The sequence below is a fragment of the Molossus molossus genome, unplaced genomic scaffold (assembly GCF_014108415.1).
Source record: "Molossus molossus isolate mMolMol1 unplaced genomic scaffold, mMolMol1.p scaffold_m16_p_17, whole genome shotgun sequence".
NCBI classification, from domain to species: Eukaryota; Metazoa; Chordata; class Mammalia; order Chiroptera; family Molossidae; genus Molossus; species Molossus molossus.
In genome coordinates, this window is record NW_023425352.1 from 32673943 (window position 1) to 32688950 (window position 15008).

A 15008-nucleotide genomic window follows, 5' to 3' on the forward strand; every position below is an offset into this window, starting at 1 on the left:
CACTCTATGTGAAGATAAATAGAAAAATATCCTCCAGTGAGTATTAAAAAAAAAAAAAAAAAAGACAGCTATCACAACCATTAACATTCCAATATAGGCTGAAACAAACTAAAGAGCTTATAAAAGGTCATGATTTATATATATTTTAGATACTAAATAAAATACTTCCATACCTCTTTAACTTGCCGAAGCAATGCACTTTTGCTAGCAATTTCTTCTTTCTCTTGGTCTGGTGACAACCGTAAATATTCTCTGGATCTATGTGGTTTAAGGTTCATTTTTGTATACAGCCTTCCCTGAAGACTATCAAATAATACATTCAAAGTTCGAGGCAGAATGCCAATATTTTCTTCTGTGCCTGTGAAAAGAATTTTTGTTTTATACTCCCTCAAAGTTAAGAAAGCAAGAACATCCCTGGACTACCAAGGCTCCTTTTATACCACCATAGGCAAGAGTAAACAGCTAACACAAAAAGTGAAGAATTAGTCAGTTTATCACTTCGGTCTCTACTGCATAATAGACATTTTATCAACTATTATTTTGACACAAAACCTAAAATTTTACCTTCAGATCAAGCTATAGATTTGCAATCACCCATAATCACAAAATATAAAAGTAAAATGAAATATAAAGTGTTTCCCTGGTTATCCATACTTAATTCACTATGTCACATTAATCGTTTTTCTGAATTTTTATGATCTACTTCTCTATCATATAGATAAAAAAGTTTCACAAATGAATTAAATCAATCTGAATTAAAAGCCATCAGGAGTATACATTTAATTATTCTATTACTATTAAAAATGGAGCAAATGTACTAGGTAATGGAAACACAACTAGAAGCAAGTATTATATGAGTGAACATTAGTACTTCCTTTTTCCTTTCCAGCAAAAATAAAACAATTTACCTTGAAATGTGTATGTTTTTCCTGAATTGGTTAGCCCATAAGTAAAAATCAGTCGACTTTGTCCTTTCAAAAAGTCTTTTACTGGCTGCATAATGCAACTCTGGAAGAATTCCTTCTGTGTTGTTTCTGGACCAAAAACCTAAATAAGCATTTTTTTAAAACAAATATTTTTAGAAAATTCAAGTTAATATTCACAATGACTTCTACCCTCTCTCTCATGTTTAAAAATTTTATAATCATTTTATAAGATTCATTCTTAAAATAGGTGCCATATCCCCAACTCCCACAAATACACTTGATAGTTTACCTACTCTCATAAAGTTTTCAAGATAGAATTCTGGCCTAGCCTAATAAGTTTTCATCTGAATTCTGGAAAAAAAAAGTTTAAGCCCTGGACGGTTTGGCTCAGCAGTTAGAGCATCGCCCTGTGGACTGAGGTTTGAGAGTTCAATTCCCAATCAAGGACATGTACCTGGGTTGCAGATTCAATCCCTGGCCCCAGTTTGGGTCAAGTGGGAGGTGGCCAGTCAATGTGTCTCTCTCTTCCCCTCCCTCCCTTCCACTCTATCTAAAATTCAATGGGAAAATATCCTTGGGTGAGGACTAATAAAAAAAATAAATAAATAATATATGTTACTTCAAAAAAAAGATTTTAAGAGCTAAATTGTGATTTATTCACTTCCAATATGTATTTATAGACTTGAAATTTGAGTCCTATCCTTGAAAAAAAAATACTAGTGCCTAAGATCTAAGTTCCATAAGCACAAGATGTATATAGCTAATTATATACAATCATGTAGCACTTTAATCTAAGATAAGTCTCTTTTCCTTAAAAAATCTTGTTTCACATGGGTACTTACTTACCTTAGAAAAACTGAATTTCTGTGCCATCTGCCCAGAGCTTTTCTCACTTAACCGAGCAAGGATACTTTGAGGATCTTTCAGCAGAACAGTCTGTGGGTCCAGCATATACACACAGCCCTTGAACAAACAAATAAAAACAATAATAAATCCCACAATAAATAATTAAAACAATTATATTTTGCCCATTTAATGAAGATGTAATGGTAAAACCCAATTAAATTCGATACAAACCTCAGACTCGTGTTCTTTTTCTGACTGTGTGAATGGTCTTATTCGAAGACAAACCTGAAGATAATCTTTGGAGTCGAAACTATTTGCCTAAAAATGAAGAACAAAATAATTGTACTTAAAAAATACAAAATATGGCTTCTCAGAGATCATCCTTCTTTAAATCAGCTGATTGTTACATAACAATCAATCTGAGATTATACAAAATCTCTAAGCAAACAGTGATTCTTCTGTTTTTAAGCATGTTATATGTATTAAAAAAAAATCTGCTTTTAAAAAAAAGATATGCGCCCTGGACAGTTTGGCTCAGCGGTTAGAGCGTCGGCCTGCGGTCCGGAGAGACCCGGGTTCGGTTCCCGCTAAGGGCACGTACTTCGGTTGCAGTTTGTCCCCGGCCCTGGTTGGTCATGCGGGTGGCAACCACTCGATGTGTCCCTTCACATCGATGTTTCTCTCTCTCTCTCTCCCTTCCTCTCTCTCCCTCCCACTCTATCTGTACAAAAAATTGGAAAAATATCCTCGGGTGAGGATTAAAAAAATAATAATAAAAAAAAGATATGCAAAATTTCCTCTACCTTCTATATTTATACTTAAGGTTTACAAGTAAGTCTTTTTTCCAATAAAATCCTAACCTTTCTAACTAAATACTAATAACAGGGTTCTAAAGCACTAAAACATAAAACTCTAGAATAAATCACAAGTAATCAGAATAGTCTACTAACCCAATTGCTCAATTCCATCATGCATTTAGAGTATTTTTGCTATATAGCATTCTCTTTACTGCTTCCTTTAGGGAAGAAATAAGCCTAGCTCATTTCTTAAAATGAATGTATTATATCCATACAAAGATTTGTACACTAAAGTACATAGGAGCTTTGTTCATAATACCCAAACAGTGTAAACACAAATGTCCACCAGCAAGTGAATAGATAAACAAATAGAATATCCATAGCATGGACAGTAAAAAGAAATTACCTTCTTTTACACACAACATGCATGAAACTCAAAATAATTATGCTGAGTGAATGAAACCAGAGCTCCCACCAAAAAAAAGAAAACATGACTTTATGATTCCATTTATATAAAATTCTAGAAAGTGCATACTCATGTATACTGACAAAACACTGATCAGTGGTGACTTGGATGTATGATGTGAGGAAGGGATTACAAGGAAACTTTTAGGGATGATGAAGATATTCACTATCAGATAGTGACTATCTGATTTTAGTGATGGTCTTATGAGTATATGCATATGCCAACACTTGTAAAAGTTTATATTCCAAATATGTGCAGTTTATTGTATCTTAATTATACACCAAAGCTGTTAAAAATACTTGGCTGGGTGGCTCAGTTGGTTGGAGCATCATCCTGTACACCAAAAGGTCTCAGGTTCGATCCCCTGTTGGTCCATGTACGGGAGGCAATGATTTGATGTTTCTCTCTCACATCAATGTTTCTCTCTCTCCTCCTTTCCTTTCTTTCTAAAATCAATTAAAAAACAAAATATATATATATGTGTGTGTGTGTGTGTGTATATACATATATGTGTGTGTATATATATACATACACACACACCCTCAAGTGAGTATAAAAATAAATAAGCTGTTAAAAATATGGTTTATAATAACATCAAATACCATGAAATATTTACAAATATATTTAAGAAAAGACATGAAAGACCTCTCTTCATTGAAAAATACAAAACACTGCTAAGACCTTAAAGACTAAATAAAGGGAGAAATATACCATGTTCATGGATTAAAATGCTCAATATTATTAAAAGATCAATTCTCTCCCAATTGATTCATAGATTCAATGCAATCCCAGTAAAATATCCCAATAGGCTGTTTTGCAGAAACTGGTAAGTCAATTTTAAAATTAATGAATATGCACAGAACCTAGATAAGCCAAAATATTCCTAAGAAAACAAAGTGAAAGTATTGATACTACTTTATTTCAAGAATTATTATAAAACTACAGAAACAGACAGTAAAGTGCAGCTGTAAGGATAGACAAATAGGTCAATGGAAGAGAATAATCCAGAAATATATCTACATATAGATACAGTCATTTGATTGTCAATAAAGGTACTTAAACAATTTAACAGAAAAAAATTGAAGTATTTTAAACACATAATACTGAAACAACTAGATAAGTTTTCAAAAAAAATCCAACCTGAACCTCTATATCAACTATAAACAAAAACTAATTCAAGATGGATAACAAAATATAACAAAACAAAAGCTACACCCTGGCCTTGTTCCTCAGTGGTTAGATTGCCGGCCCTTGCACCTAAGGGTTGCAGGTTTGATTCCCAGTCAAGGGCATGTACCTGGGTTGCAGGTTCAGTTCCCTGCCCCAGTGGGGGTTGTGCAGGAGGCAACCAATCGATGTGTCTCTCTCAATGATGTTTCTTTATTTCTCTCTCTCTCTCCCCTCCGTCACTCCCTTCCACTCTCTCTAAAAATCAATAGAAAAAATATCAAGTGAGAATTAAAAAAGCCATTTCTAGATGAAAATAAACCTCTAATAAAGACACCATTAATCTGATAAGAGATATGTATCTACTCTATATATGAAGATCTCTCAGAAATCAGTAAGACAACCAACCTAATTTTTTTTTTTTTTTTTTTTTTTTATCCTCACCCGAGGACATTTTTCCATTTTTTACTCAGATAGAGCGGGAAGGAGAGAGAGGAATAGAGAGAAACATCGATGCGAAAAGGACACATCGAGTGGCCGCCACCCACACGACCCAACCAGGGCCAGGGACAAACTGCAGCCAAGGTACATGCCCTTAGCGGGAACCGAACCCGCGTCTCTGTGGACCGCAGGCTGACGCTCTAACCGCTGAGCCAAACCGGCCAGGGCCCAACCTAATTTTTAAATGGGGAAATTAACTGAAAAAATATTTTATAAAAGAAGTTACAGAAATGGCCAACATACTTGAAAAAGTGCTCATTAGGGAAATACAAACTAGAACCCTGATAAGGTTCTACTGCACACTCAAAATTACCAAGTGTCGGCCAAGAAGTGGAGGAACTAAAACCTGTACTACTGGTGCTAGTATAGTCACTTTGGAAAACAAAGTTCCTTATAAAGTTAAATATGAATTTATTTTACTACATATTTAACCAAGAGAAAAGATAACACAAGTTCACAAAAAGGCTTCTGCATAAATGTTCACAGCAGCATTATTTGTAAGGGCCCAAAACTGGAAACCACCCAATATCTATCACATTATAAATGGAAAGAAATATGGCATATCTGCACCACGGACTACTACTTAGCAATAAAAACTAATAAAATTACTGATACATGATGCATGATGAATCTCAAAAACACCATGCTCAGTCAGGGGTCGGCAAATTTTTTTTCTGTAAAGAGCCAGAGAGTTAATATTTTAGGCTCTAAAGGTCCTACTATCACTGCCACAAGTACTCAATTCTGCCATTATAGTACAAAGCAGAACTAGAAAACAAATAAATAAATGAGTATGGCTATTTATTTATAGATAGTGAAGTTTAAATTTAATAAAATTTTCACATCATAAAATATTATTCTTGTGAATTTTCTTCATTTAAAAATGTAAAAACCTGCCCAGCTGGTGTGGTTCAGTGGTTGAGCATTGACCCATGCACCAAGAGGTCGCCAGTTCGATTCCTGGTCAGGACACATGCCCAGGTTGTAGGCCCAATCCCCAGTGGGGGCATGCAGGAGGTGGCCAATCGATGTTCTCTCATATTGATGTTTATATCTCTCTCTCCTTCTCCCTTTCTCTCTCTCTAAAAACAAATAGAGAAAAAAAAATTTTTTTTAATGTTAAAACCATTCTTAGCTTGTGAGGACTACAAAAACAGGCAATACAAAAAAGGCCATTATTTATTGACCCTTGTGTTAAGTGAAAGATGGCCACACAAAAGACTACATAATGTATGATTCCATTACAGACCAAGAGGCACTTGTCTCCTCCTACCTTCTTTTCTCTTTCTTTCATATTAAATGAGCCAAAGTGAAAGAGCCTGACACATGATGGTATTAAATAAGCATTGTTCTTTCATCTTGTTCCCTATACACCCCTTCCCCTTCCATCATTATTTATAAATTGGGTACGTCCCAATTTATAAAGCATCAAAATTAACAATCTAAAAGGTAATAATTAGAATACTGAATCAAAGTCTAAAAAGAGACAAAGCAAACACTACAGTGGTAGTAGGTAGGGTGGTGAAAGGACTTTTATTTCTTTTTTTTTTTTTTAAGTATTTCATGTTTATTGGAGAAACCATACAAACAACAAAATAATCAAAGAAAATAAAATCCACCCAGAATCATCAGCATTTTGTAATATATTCTTCCAGTCATTTTTCCATGTGTGTGCAAAGACTTTTCCTTCTTAAACACTACTGAGTTATTTTAACTTTTAAAAATCTGTATTTTTTTTTTTAACTAAGGCCTGCAATTCCTAGGGGCATAGTGGAAATTGAAAAGGAACTGTTATGTATTCAAGGCACCAGGAAAAAATCACTGAGATAAAAAGTGTGAGAGCTAACAAAAAAATAATTATCTTCCCACCTTCTAAGTTCTTCTAGCTGGGCTAAAAAGTTAAATTAACAGAGACAGACTGATAAGAAAAACTGTCCAAAGTTTAGTATACAAATGTACATTTGAAGGACAATAAGAATATGAAAACCGCAAAGAGGCACTGGGCAATTCAAGCTTATATGCCATTATGAAAAAAAGAAGGGAGGCAGGGGTTTCAAAGGGGAAACAGGCAAAGACCATAATACATGTAAACAAATTCCTGCCAGGTAACCCAGAAACATGGGACCAGTAGGGGGAATCTAGTTAAGAGGCCCTGCTTGGATCCTTCCTACCAAAATGAATTCCAATTAGGCTAAGATGAAAACCGTTATGATAAACATGCTAAGATTCCCTTCCTGGCCTTTCCATCCAAATTGCCTTAGACAGGAAAGGGGGAAGGTCGTTTGTTTCTTAATAACCAACTTAGAATCAATATCCCAAAAGGCTCATCTTTGGATGGCAAAACTTTGGTCCTCTTTAGAAGGTTGCCTTAAATCCACAAAGTTTGGAAAGCTCTGCTCTACTGGTACCTGTTTGCCACACATTTCCACTCAATCATGATTATGTAATATTTTTCTTGTACTTACCTCAGTGCTTGAAGCAACTAAGGAAAATTCACGAGAGAGATCAAGCTTAATGCTGTCAAAATTTACTTCTGAAGGCCTTGCAATCGGGTCAGCACTAAAAACATATGATGGTCTAGGCACCCCATCTTGATTTAAATTAGGCTCCATTCTGCAAGAATAACAACAACTTCTTTAGACATTCTTAATTTTTCAGCATTTCAGACTATGGAGTTTAAAAAGTCTGAGTCTAGCCCATACTTTTGCCCATATAATTAGATTTCCAGAGAAGGAAAACATTGGACTGCTTCATCTATAACATGATGACCCATGGGAAAAAAAAGATCAAATTATTTACAGATTCTGAATCAAATACAACTGGACACAGCCTACCACTATTATCCATATGATCCAACCTATGAATAAATTCATCAAAAGAGATTTCATTAGTAAAGGTAATCCATAAACTAAGACAATATAAAACATTTATATTTCTGTCTAAAATTAAAGGTCAATATGGAATAATACATCAGTAAACTATTACAACTAAATGAAACATCGAGTCACTAAACGTAAATTTAGGGATAACCTTAACTGAAAAAAATATTAAAATTTAAAAATTTACTGAGAATCTACTAGGTGCATAATACCAGGTAGAAAGAGAGCTCCCTCTTGTTTTTTGACATTATGAAATATCCAGAACAGTGACTCCCAAACTGCAGTTCCTGGTTCAAGAAAGTTAATAATGGGCATCCACGGGTGTTATATAAATGAGCCAATATGGACCCTGTATACTGGTCCTACGTTGTTTTCTTCTCCACAGCAGGCCAGGAACACCCACTGAAATGCCAAACTCACATTTTTACACATCCATTTGCTTTTAATATAGCTCAAACAAGCTTATTTTAGCCATTTAGAGCCTAACTGCTTTGCATATCCCATGAAACTGTATCCAACATTTGCTAGCCACAGAACTGTGAAGACCCCTAGCCACTGATGCCCTTTAGATTTTATGCCTCAGGAACTCCATGCTGTGTTGCTGAGTAACATCACTTAGACACCTAAGTCCTCTTTCTGGTTCTCCTCTCCCGACGCCCAGTTCCTTACCTTCTGTCCCCTTCTAGGTAGTGGCCCTTCACTATAGTCTCTGGAAGGTTTCATGCTGTGGGGACTTCTCTTGCATGCAATCCTGTACAAGTGCTACCCCAATAAAGCTCCTCGTGTGCTCCTGCCACTTTGCAGTCATAGCTTTTTCCTTGATAAGTCCTGAAACCCCACAACTCAATATAACAAGGTTGTTTTTCTAAATTGCAAGAAGACTAAGAAAATTTTACATTTACCTTCAACAAGGCCCAATAAACTACAGAATCAACCTCCATACAATTAAACAAATGTAACATCCTATTTTTTTTTTTTTTTTTTTTGTATAATCAATGATGTAATGAAAACAGGGAAAACACTTAAGTACAATTTGCTGGAATATTTCAAACATGCAATTTATGGGTGAAAATTAAGAAAAGGGTATCTGATAGAGTAAAAAATGACCACTGGTCTGGAACATAGGCAAAATGCTTGCAAAAACATTATAGTACTGGCTTGACATTTTATAATTCAGATTTCATACAAATGCTCAGGAAACTGGAAAGTAAGCTTCATTCTTTGCCTTCAATTAATTTTTTTCTCCCCAAAAAAATGTATTGATTATCTTCTATAAAATTCCTGAATTAAAAATAATTATTCCTTAATTAAAAATAATATTTGTGCCTCAGTGGGTCGAGTGTGATCCCATGCATGGAGAGGTCGCTGGTTCGATTTCCAGTCAGGGCACATGCCCAGGTTGTGGGCTCGATCCCCAGTATGGGGGGTGCAGGAAGTAGCTGATTGATGTTTCTATCTCTCTCCCCTTCTCCCTTCCTCTCTATCTAAAAAAATCAATATATTTTTTAAAATAATATTTTTATATCCTTTAAAAAGGTTATAGTACATTGTACTTGTTCATATGCTCATTTTTCAGTAAATATACTTTCTTAACAATTATAAAATTGTTGAGATGTACTGTCACTTCCTATACATATATTTAGTTAACTTCTACTTATGTGGCCTCCCTAAGTAGACTAGAAACTTCTTGAGGGCAAGGACTTTGTTTTATACTACTCTACCTCCTACAACAAATTCGGAGATGTAGGAGTAATGACTGTCTAGTGACTTAAATAATGATAATAAAATCCTCTATACTACCTCCCCTAAAATATGCACTTTTTTTTAATGATAACTTAAACAACAGCAGAGTTCAAGACCTCATTCCTCATTTCAGAAGGCTGTTGCCATGACTGAAAAACTGAATCTTTATCTTTGCTCCAGGAGAGTCCATGATTGAAGATGGGGTGGTGGGTCTGCTACTGAATGAGGTCTTTTTTTCTTTTCTTTTCTTTTTTTTTTTTTTATCCTCACCCGAGGACATTTTTCCAGTTTTGTTCAGCTAGAGCGGGAGGGAGAGAGAAGGAGGAAGGGGGAGAGGGAGAGAGAGAGACAGAGAGAGAGAGAGAGAGAGAGAGAGAGAGAGAGAGAAACATCAACGTGAAAGGGACACATCCAGTGGCTGCCTCCTCCACGACCCAACCAGGGCCGGGGACAAACCGCAAGGGAGGTACATGCTGTTAACGGGAACCGAACCGGGTCTCTCTGGACCACAGGCTGACGCTCTAACCGCTGAGCCAAACTGGCCAGGGCGGAATGCGGTTTCTTAATGTCATCAACAAAATATAACCTCAAAAAATGTCTTCATGACTAATTGATAAGTCCTTTATATTATTTTGCAACTTGAAATCTTGGATCTTGGACATCTAATAAAATATATACACTGCTACTCTGCTTCTGTGTAAACATGCTACCTTATTTTAAAAACAAAAACCTCAATTTGATCACCTTAAACAAGGATCACTTAAGGCCATGAATGTGTCAACCAGTCCTTCAACAAGGAACCTTAGAGAATTGTGACATTAGAGATTAGAGAATCTCTGAAGCAGTGGGTAGAAGATGGGGGAAACCTTCCAACCTAGCTGATGACAGACAGCAATCACTGCACTGGCCACACACACCCCCTTCCTCTTGGCACTGCAAAGCCCCAGGCACCGGCAGCAGCCTGGAAATAAATGCAGAGGACCACGGCTGGGCTCACACGCAAAAGAGGCCACATCATATAAGCCAAGCAAAGTGACACCTCGGGGATTCAGGAAAATAGATTTGGCAATAGAAGCCTATGCCTCAACAACAATTAACAGCAGCAACAATCAAAATGCTAGTGACTGCAAACACTTACTGCTTACTACATACGGGCACTGTTTCTAACAACTTTACATAAATCATTGTATCTTCGCAAGAACCTGAAGAGTAGGTACTTTTATTATTATCCCCACTTCACAAATAAGGAAACTGGGGCCCAGAAAGATTTAATGTTACCTTGCGTCACTCAGCCAACAAGAAGTGGAGACGAAATTTCAATCCTAGCCCAAATGTATGGCACAACCCACCAAGGCGCACCGGGTGCCCCAGGGGCCTCCGTGCTCCGTAACCCAGTTCCCGAGAGTAACCTCAAGGGCGTTACGAGCCTCTTAAAAAGGGGCTCAGATCGCCAGAGCCGTTTCCCCGCCTCGGGCCTGGTATGCGCGTAGTCACCACAGCCTTCCTCGCACCCTCACCTGGGCACCTCCTCACCTGTAAGTACAGCCTAACCTGCCTAACTTGCGAGTACCACGGCGAAGTCCCGGTTTTCAAATTCAAACGATGGCGGCCAGGCCACCGCACTGAATGCTGGGAGTGGGCGGAGCTTTTGGAACGACGCCGGTGAGTCCGCTGGCTCGCGCTGTGGGCTTCCCACCCGCTCCCGGAAGACGCTTTCAAATCTAGGGGCGGATCTCCTAACGCCGAGCGGCCAATGGGTGGGGGGAGTGGGAGGGGCGGGGTACAGAGGGTGGGAGTTTCCCGCGGGGCTGGCGCGCCTTGCTGCGGGGACGCAGGTCTCGGATACCATAGAGACGATAAAGACGCGGCGGAGGCGTGGAGGTGTGGCTGCAGCCGGCCTACTAAGCCCCGCGACTCCCCTAGGGATGGTTGAGGAATGGCCGGTCCCGTCTCTGTGGTCCGGAGAGTCCTTTGAACCCAGCGCCGCCCGCACCCTGAGGGTTACTCCCCCCGGTGCATGACCCCACCTGTCTTCTACAGCGGCCCTAATGAACGGAGTAAATTTTTAACAGAATAGATTTTTACAGGCATTTTCTTTATGTTCCTCTCTGAGAACATAAAGTAGCCACCGCTGGAGGCGTTGTACCTTGACACTCTCAATTCCAGGCATAGGCAAGGTCTTGCAGTGCCCAAAATTAAGTGTAGTACATCCTGTGTGCTTCTTTTTTTTGTTTTGTTTTTTGTTTTTTTTTCATCATCCTCAGCCGAGGACATTTTTCCATTTTTTGTTCAGGTAGAGTGGGAGGGAGAGAGAGGAACAGAGAGAGAGAGAAACATTGATGTGAAAGGGACACATCGAGTGGCTGCCACCCGCACGACCAACCAGGGCCGGGGACAAACTGCAACAGAGGTACATGCCCTTAGCGGGAACCGAACCCGGGTCTCTCCGGACCACAGTGAGCCTCTTCTTTTGAGTGTGGTGCTGTGACATCTATATGGCAAGCATTTACTACTTTGGCCGTCTCTCCCTGCTGTACTTCATTTTAAAGAAAAATAACTGCTAGCCTTAATTGAACACTTATTTACCTTGTGCCCGTCGTGGTGCTAAGCTTATAAAATGGATTGCCTTACTGATCCTGAGAACAACCCTTTGAGGTAGGTACTATTATTATCCGCATTTTATTGATTCAAAGGAAACTGAGTTCATATGATTCAGTAGTTTACCCAAGGTATTTGGGTATTCCTGGTGGAGCTGCGATGGAAACTCAGCCAATTGACTTTAAGACCCACCCTCTTACATGTGATCTCCTTTTCAACTATTTCACTTGGTTAGTAGCATTTTCAGAATAGGTAATTGATGAGCTTACTGTCTTCCTTTCCTTATCATTCTATATTTATATCTCTATAATCTACCCCTCCTCTCACTAACTTCCCACTGTCTCCTCACTCAATTTGCCTTCTTCTCCCACAAAATAATTATATTTGAGGCGAGCCAGTTTGGAGTAGAGAAGAGGATGCAGGGCCAGGAGTAAAAATGAAAGAAAGTAGCTGTAAAAGGAAGAAAGCAGGAAAAATAAAAACGTTTCCTAGTCAGGTTGGAACTCAAGTCGTTAGTGGGCTCTTTGACAGAGTCTCCATTGCTTCTTCAGGGAAGTCTACCCTTCCTGTCATACTTCATATAATATTTTTATTGCTTTTACTAGCTCCTAACTGATCCCCAGATCTCAAACCTTCCGGGTACTACATTTATTTATTGTTTGACACATATTTATTGAAAACTTCCTATGTGCCAAACACTAGGCTAGGAGTTAGGAGGAGACTGAGAAAAACAGACACTAACCTTCAAGGAGCTTACATTCTAATGGGAGAGACAATCAAGTTAAAAAATACAAATAATTGAGAAAGTACAACTGTACTCAATGGTTCGAAGGAAAGAGCTCTAAGACATTATATCACAGGAAACCTGAGTAAAAAATGTTTGGGATCTCCAAGGGATGCTAGGATTTAACTAGATTTTTAGTGTTTTTGTTTTTGTTGGGTTTTTTTGTTTGTTTGTTTGTTTGTTTGTTTGTTTTAATCCTCACCCGAGGACATTTTTTTCATTTTTTGTTCAGACAGAGTGGGAGGGAAAGAGAGGAAGAGAGAGAGAGAGAAACATCGACGTGAAAGGGAAACATCGAGTGGCTGCCACCCAGATGACCAACCAGGGCCGGGGACAAACCACAACCGAGGTACGTGCCCTTAGCGGGAATCAGATCTCTCTGGACTGCAGGCCAACGCTCTAACCGCTGAGCCAAACTGGCCAGGGCTTGTTGTTTTTAAGAGAGAGGACTAAGCCTGGCTGGTGTGGCTCAGTAGTTGAGCATGGACCCATAGAGCAAGGTCGCTGGTTCAATTACCAGCTTGGGCAGTGCCTAGGTTTCAGGCTCATCCTCAGTAGGGGGTGTACAAGAGGTAGCCTATTGTGCTGACATGTTTATAATCCCATAATAGATGATTGGTAAATTATTGTTCTGACTTGTTTATAGCTCCATAATTGATGAGTGGGAAAGTCACTGTGTGCCCTCTAGCTGAACATGTTTTGTAAAGAATTTAATCAACAGGATAGAGATCAAAATAACCTCAGTAAATTGGAATACTCCCTGAACCAAGAAATTGTTGGGAGCTGGCTACTGTCTGACAGAGTCTATGGATCCTGGAGGTCTCGAGTCAGACCCAGACTCAGAGACTTGACCTCCCCCACAATCTCAAGGAATTAGGTTTGCATTGTGTTTGTGCAGCTTGGGGCTAAGTGTGACCCAATGTACCTTGAAATACCTCAGATAACAGACTGGGTGTGCCTGGGCGTTCCTGTTATCCACAAGGCAAACTAATTCTATACAGCATTGTTGTAGCCCTGGGCATTATATTAAGAAGATCCTATTTTCTTATATCATTAAACTTTTGCTGTAAGGTATAAAAGGCATGTAATGAAGCATATCGAGGCTCATCTCTGAAGACTCTGTCACAGGGGCATTCAGAGTCAGACGCCGGCTGGCAAATAAACAGCTGTTATTTGGACTTCAATTCTGTAGTGGTCTTTCATTGACTCTGGCACGTCACAACACTATGGATGTTTCTCTCTCACGTCAATGTTTATATCTTTCTCCCTTCCTCTCTCTCTCTCTAAAATTAATAAAGACAAACAGTTTTTTAAAAGAGAGAAAGGACTAAGCATTCAGGAATAGGAAATATAATAATGCCAGGAGGAAGGATAAATACAAAATCCAATGGATTCTCTGTCTTATTCTAGCTCCCAGAAGCATTCCACATAGTTGAATGTAATATCCATATAGTTAAATGTTTGAGCCTTGAAATGCCTCATTTCACTTTTAGGTTAGCAAAAGGTCACTCTCTCTTTGTTTACTCCTAACCTCATTGGCCACCTACCTTAGTCCCCTTTTCTATCTCTTCTAAGCTCTGAATGATGGGAGTCCTTGAAGCCTGGTTCAGAGTCCCCCTTGTTCTCTCCTCTATTGTCTTCTCTTGGCAACTTCATCAACTCCCATGGATTTAGATATTTTTGTACTGGTGATACCTGAATTCCTTTTCCTTCCCAGATGCCTCCTCTGAGCTCCAAACAGATGCAACTATCTAAGTACTCGCTTAAAATCTCCACTTGGATGTGTAACAGGTATCTAACTTAACATACTCAGTGTGGGACCTGATTTTTCACTCCAAAACCCAAATCCTCTTCTCCCTAATCTCCGTCTCAGTAAATGACACTACCAGGTATCTACCCAGTTACTCAAGACCAAAGAATCATCTTTGAGTCCTCCTTTTCCCTCCCCACCCTCATCTAATTCATAAAAAAATGTATCTGTTGTACTTTGTCATTATAAGTAAAACAAATACTCCTTTCTCTATTCATTGCCCAGACCCCATGCCACATCCTCCCAATTCATCTCCCAGCTTCATGTCCTACTCTCCTCCACACCATTGTTTACAGAGTGACCAAACTAATCTTCTCAAAATTGAAAGGATCATGTCACTCTCTGGTTTAAAACCCTTTACAGTAATGGCTTTTTAGAATAAAATGGTATTTATATATTATCTTCTTAGAGAAAACTTCCTGACTACCTTATCTCAAGTGGGTTCTCTTTCTTATTTACCATCTCAGTTCTATTCTCATACAAATTAACAC

The 15008-nt window shown here is 38.6% G+C and overlaps 1 protein-coding gene across 12 annotated transcripts in view; it reads right to left on the reverse strand.

Moving 5' to 3' along the window:
* Positions 1 to 8400, reverse strand: part of KIF20B (kinesin family member 20B) — a 101824-nt gene extending 93424 nt beyond the window's left edge. For 11 of the 12 annotated variants that reach the window (XM_036265281.1, XM_036265274.1, XM_036265276.1 and 8 more), the window contains exons 1-6: positions 8252 to 8400; positions 7169 to 7316; positions 2004 to 2090; positions 1773 to 1889; positions 909 to 1047; positions 174 to 358 (exon numbers count right to left, since the gene is read on the reverse strand). In XM_036265281.1, coding sequence (XP_036121174.1) covers positions 174 to 358; positions 909 to 1047; positions 1773 to 1889; positions 2004 to 2090; positions 7169 to 7315 — 675 coding nt within the window. In that variant the 5' untranslated portion in view covers position 7316; positions 8252 to 8400. Of the gene's footprint in view, positions 1 to 173; positions 359 to 908; positions 1048 to 1772; positions 1890 to 2003; positions 2091 to 7168; positions 7317 to 8251 lie in introns of those variants that run through there. The other variant, XM_036265285.1, reaches the window with a different exon arrangement.
* Positions 8401 to 15008: the final 6608 nt, after the last annotated feature.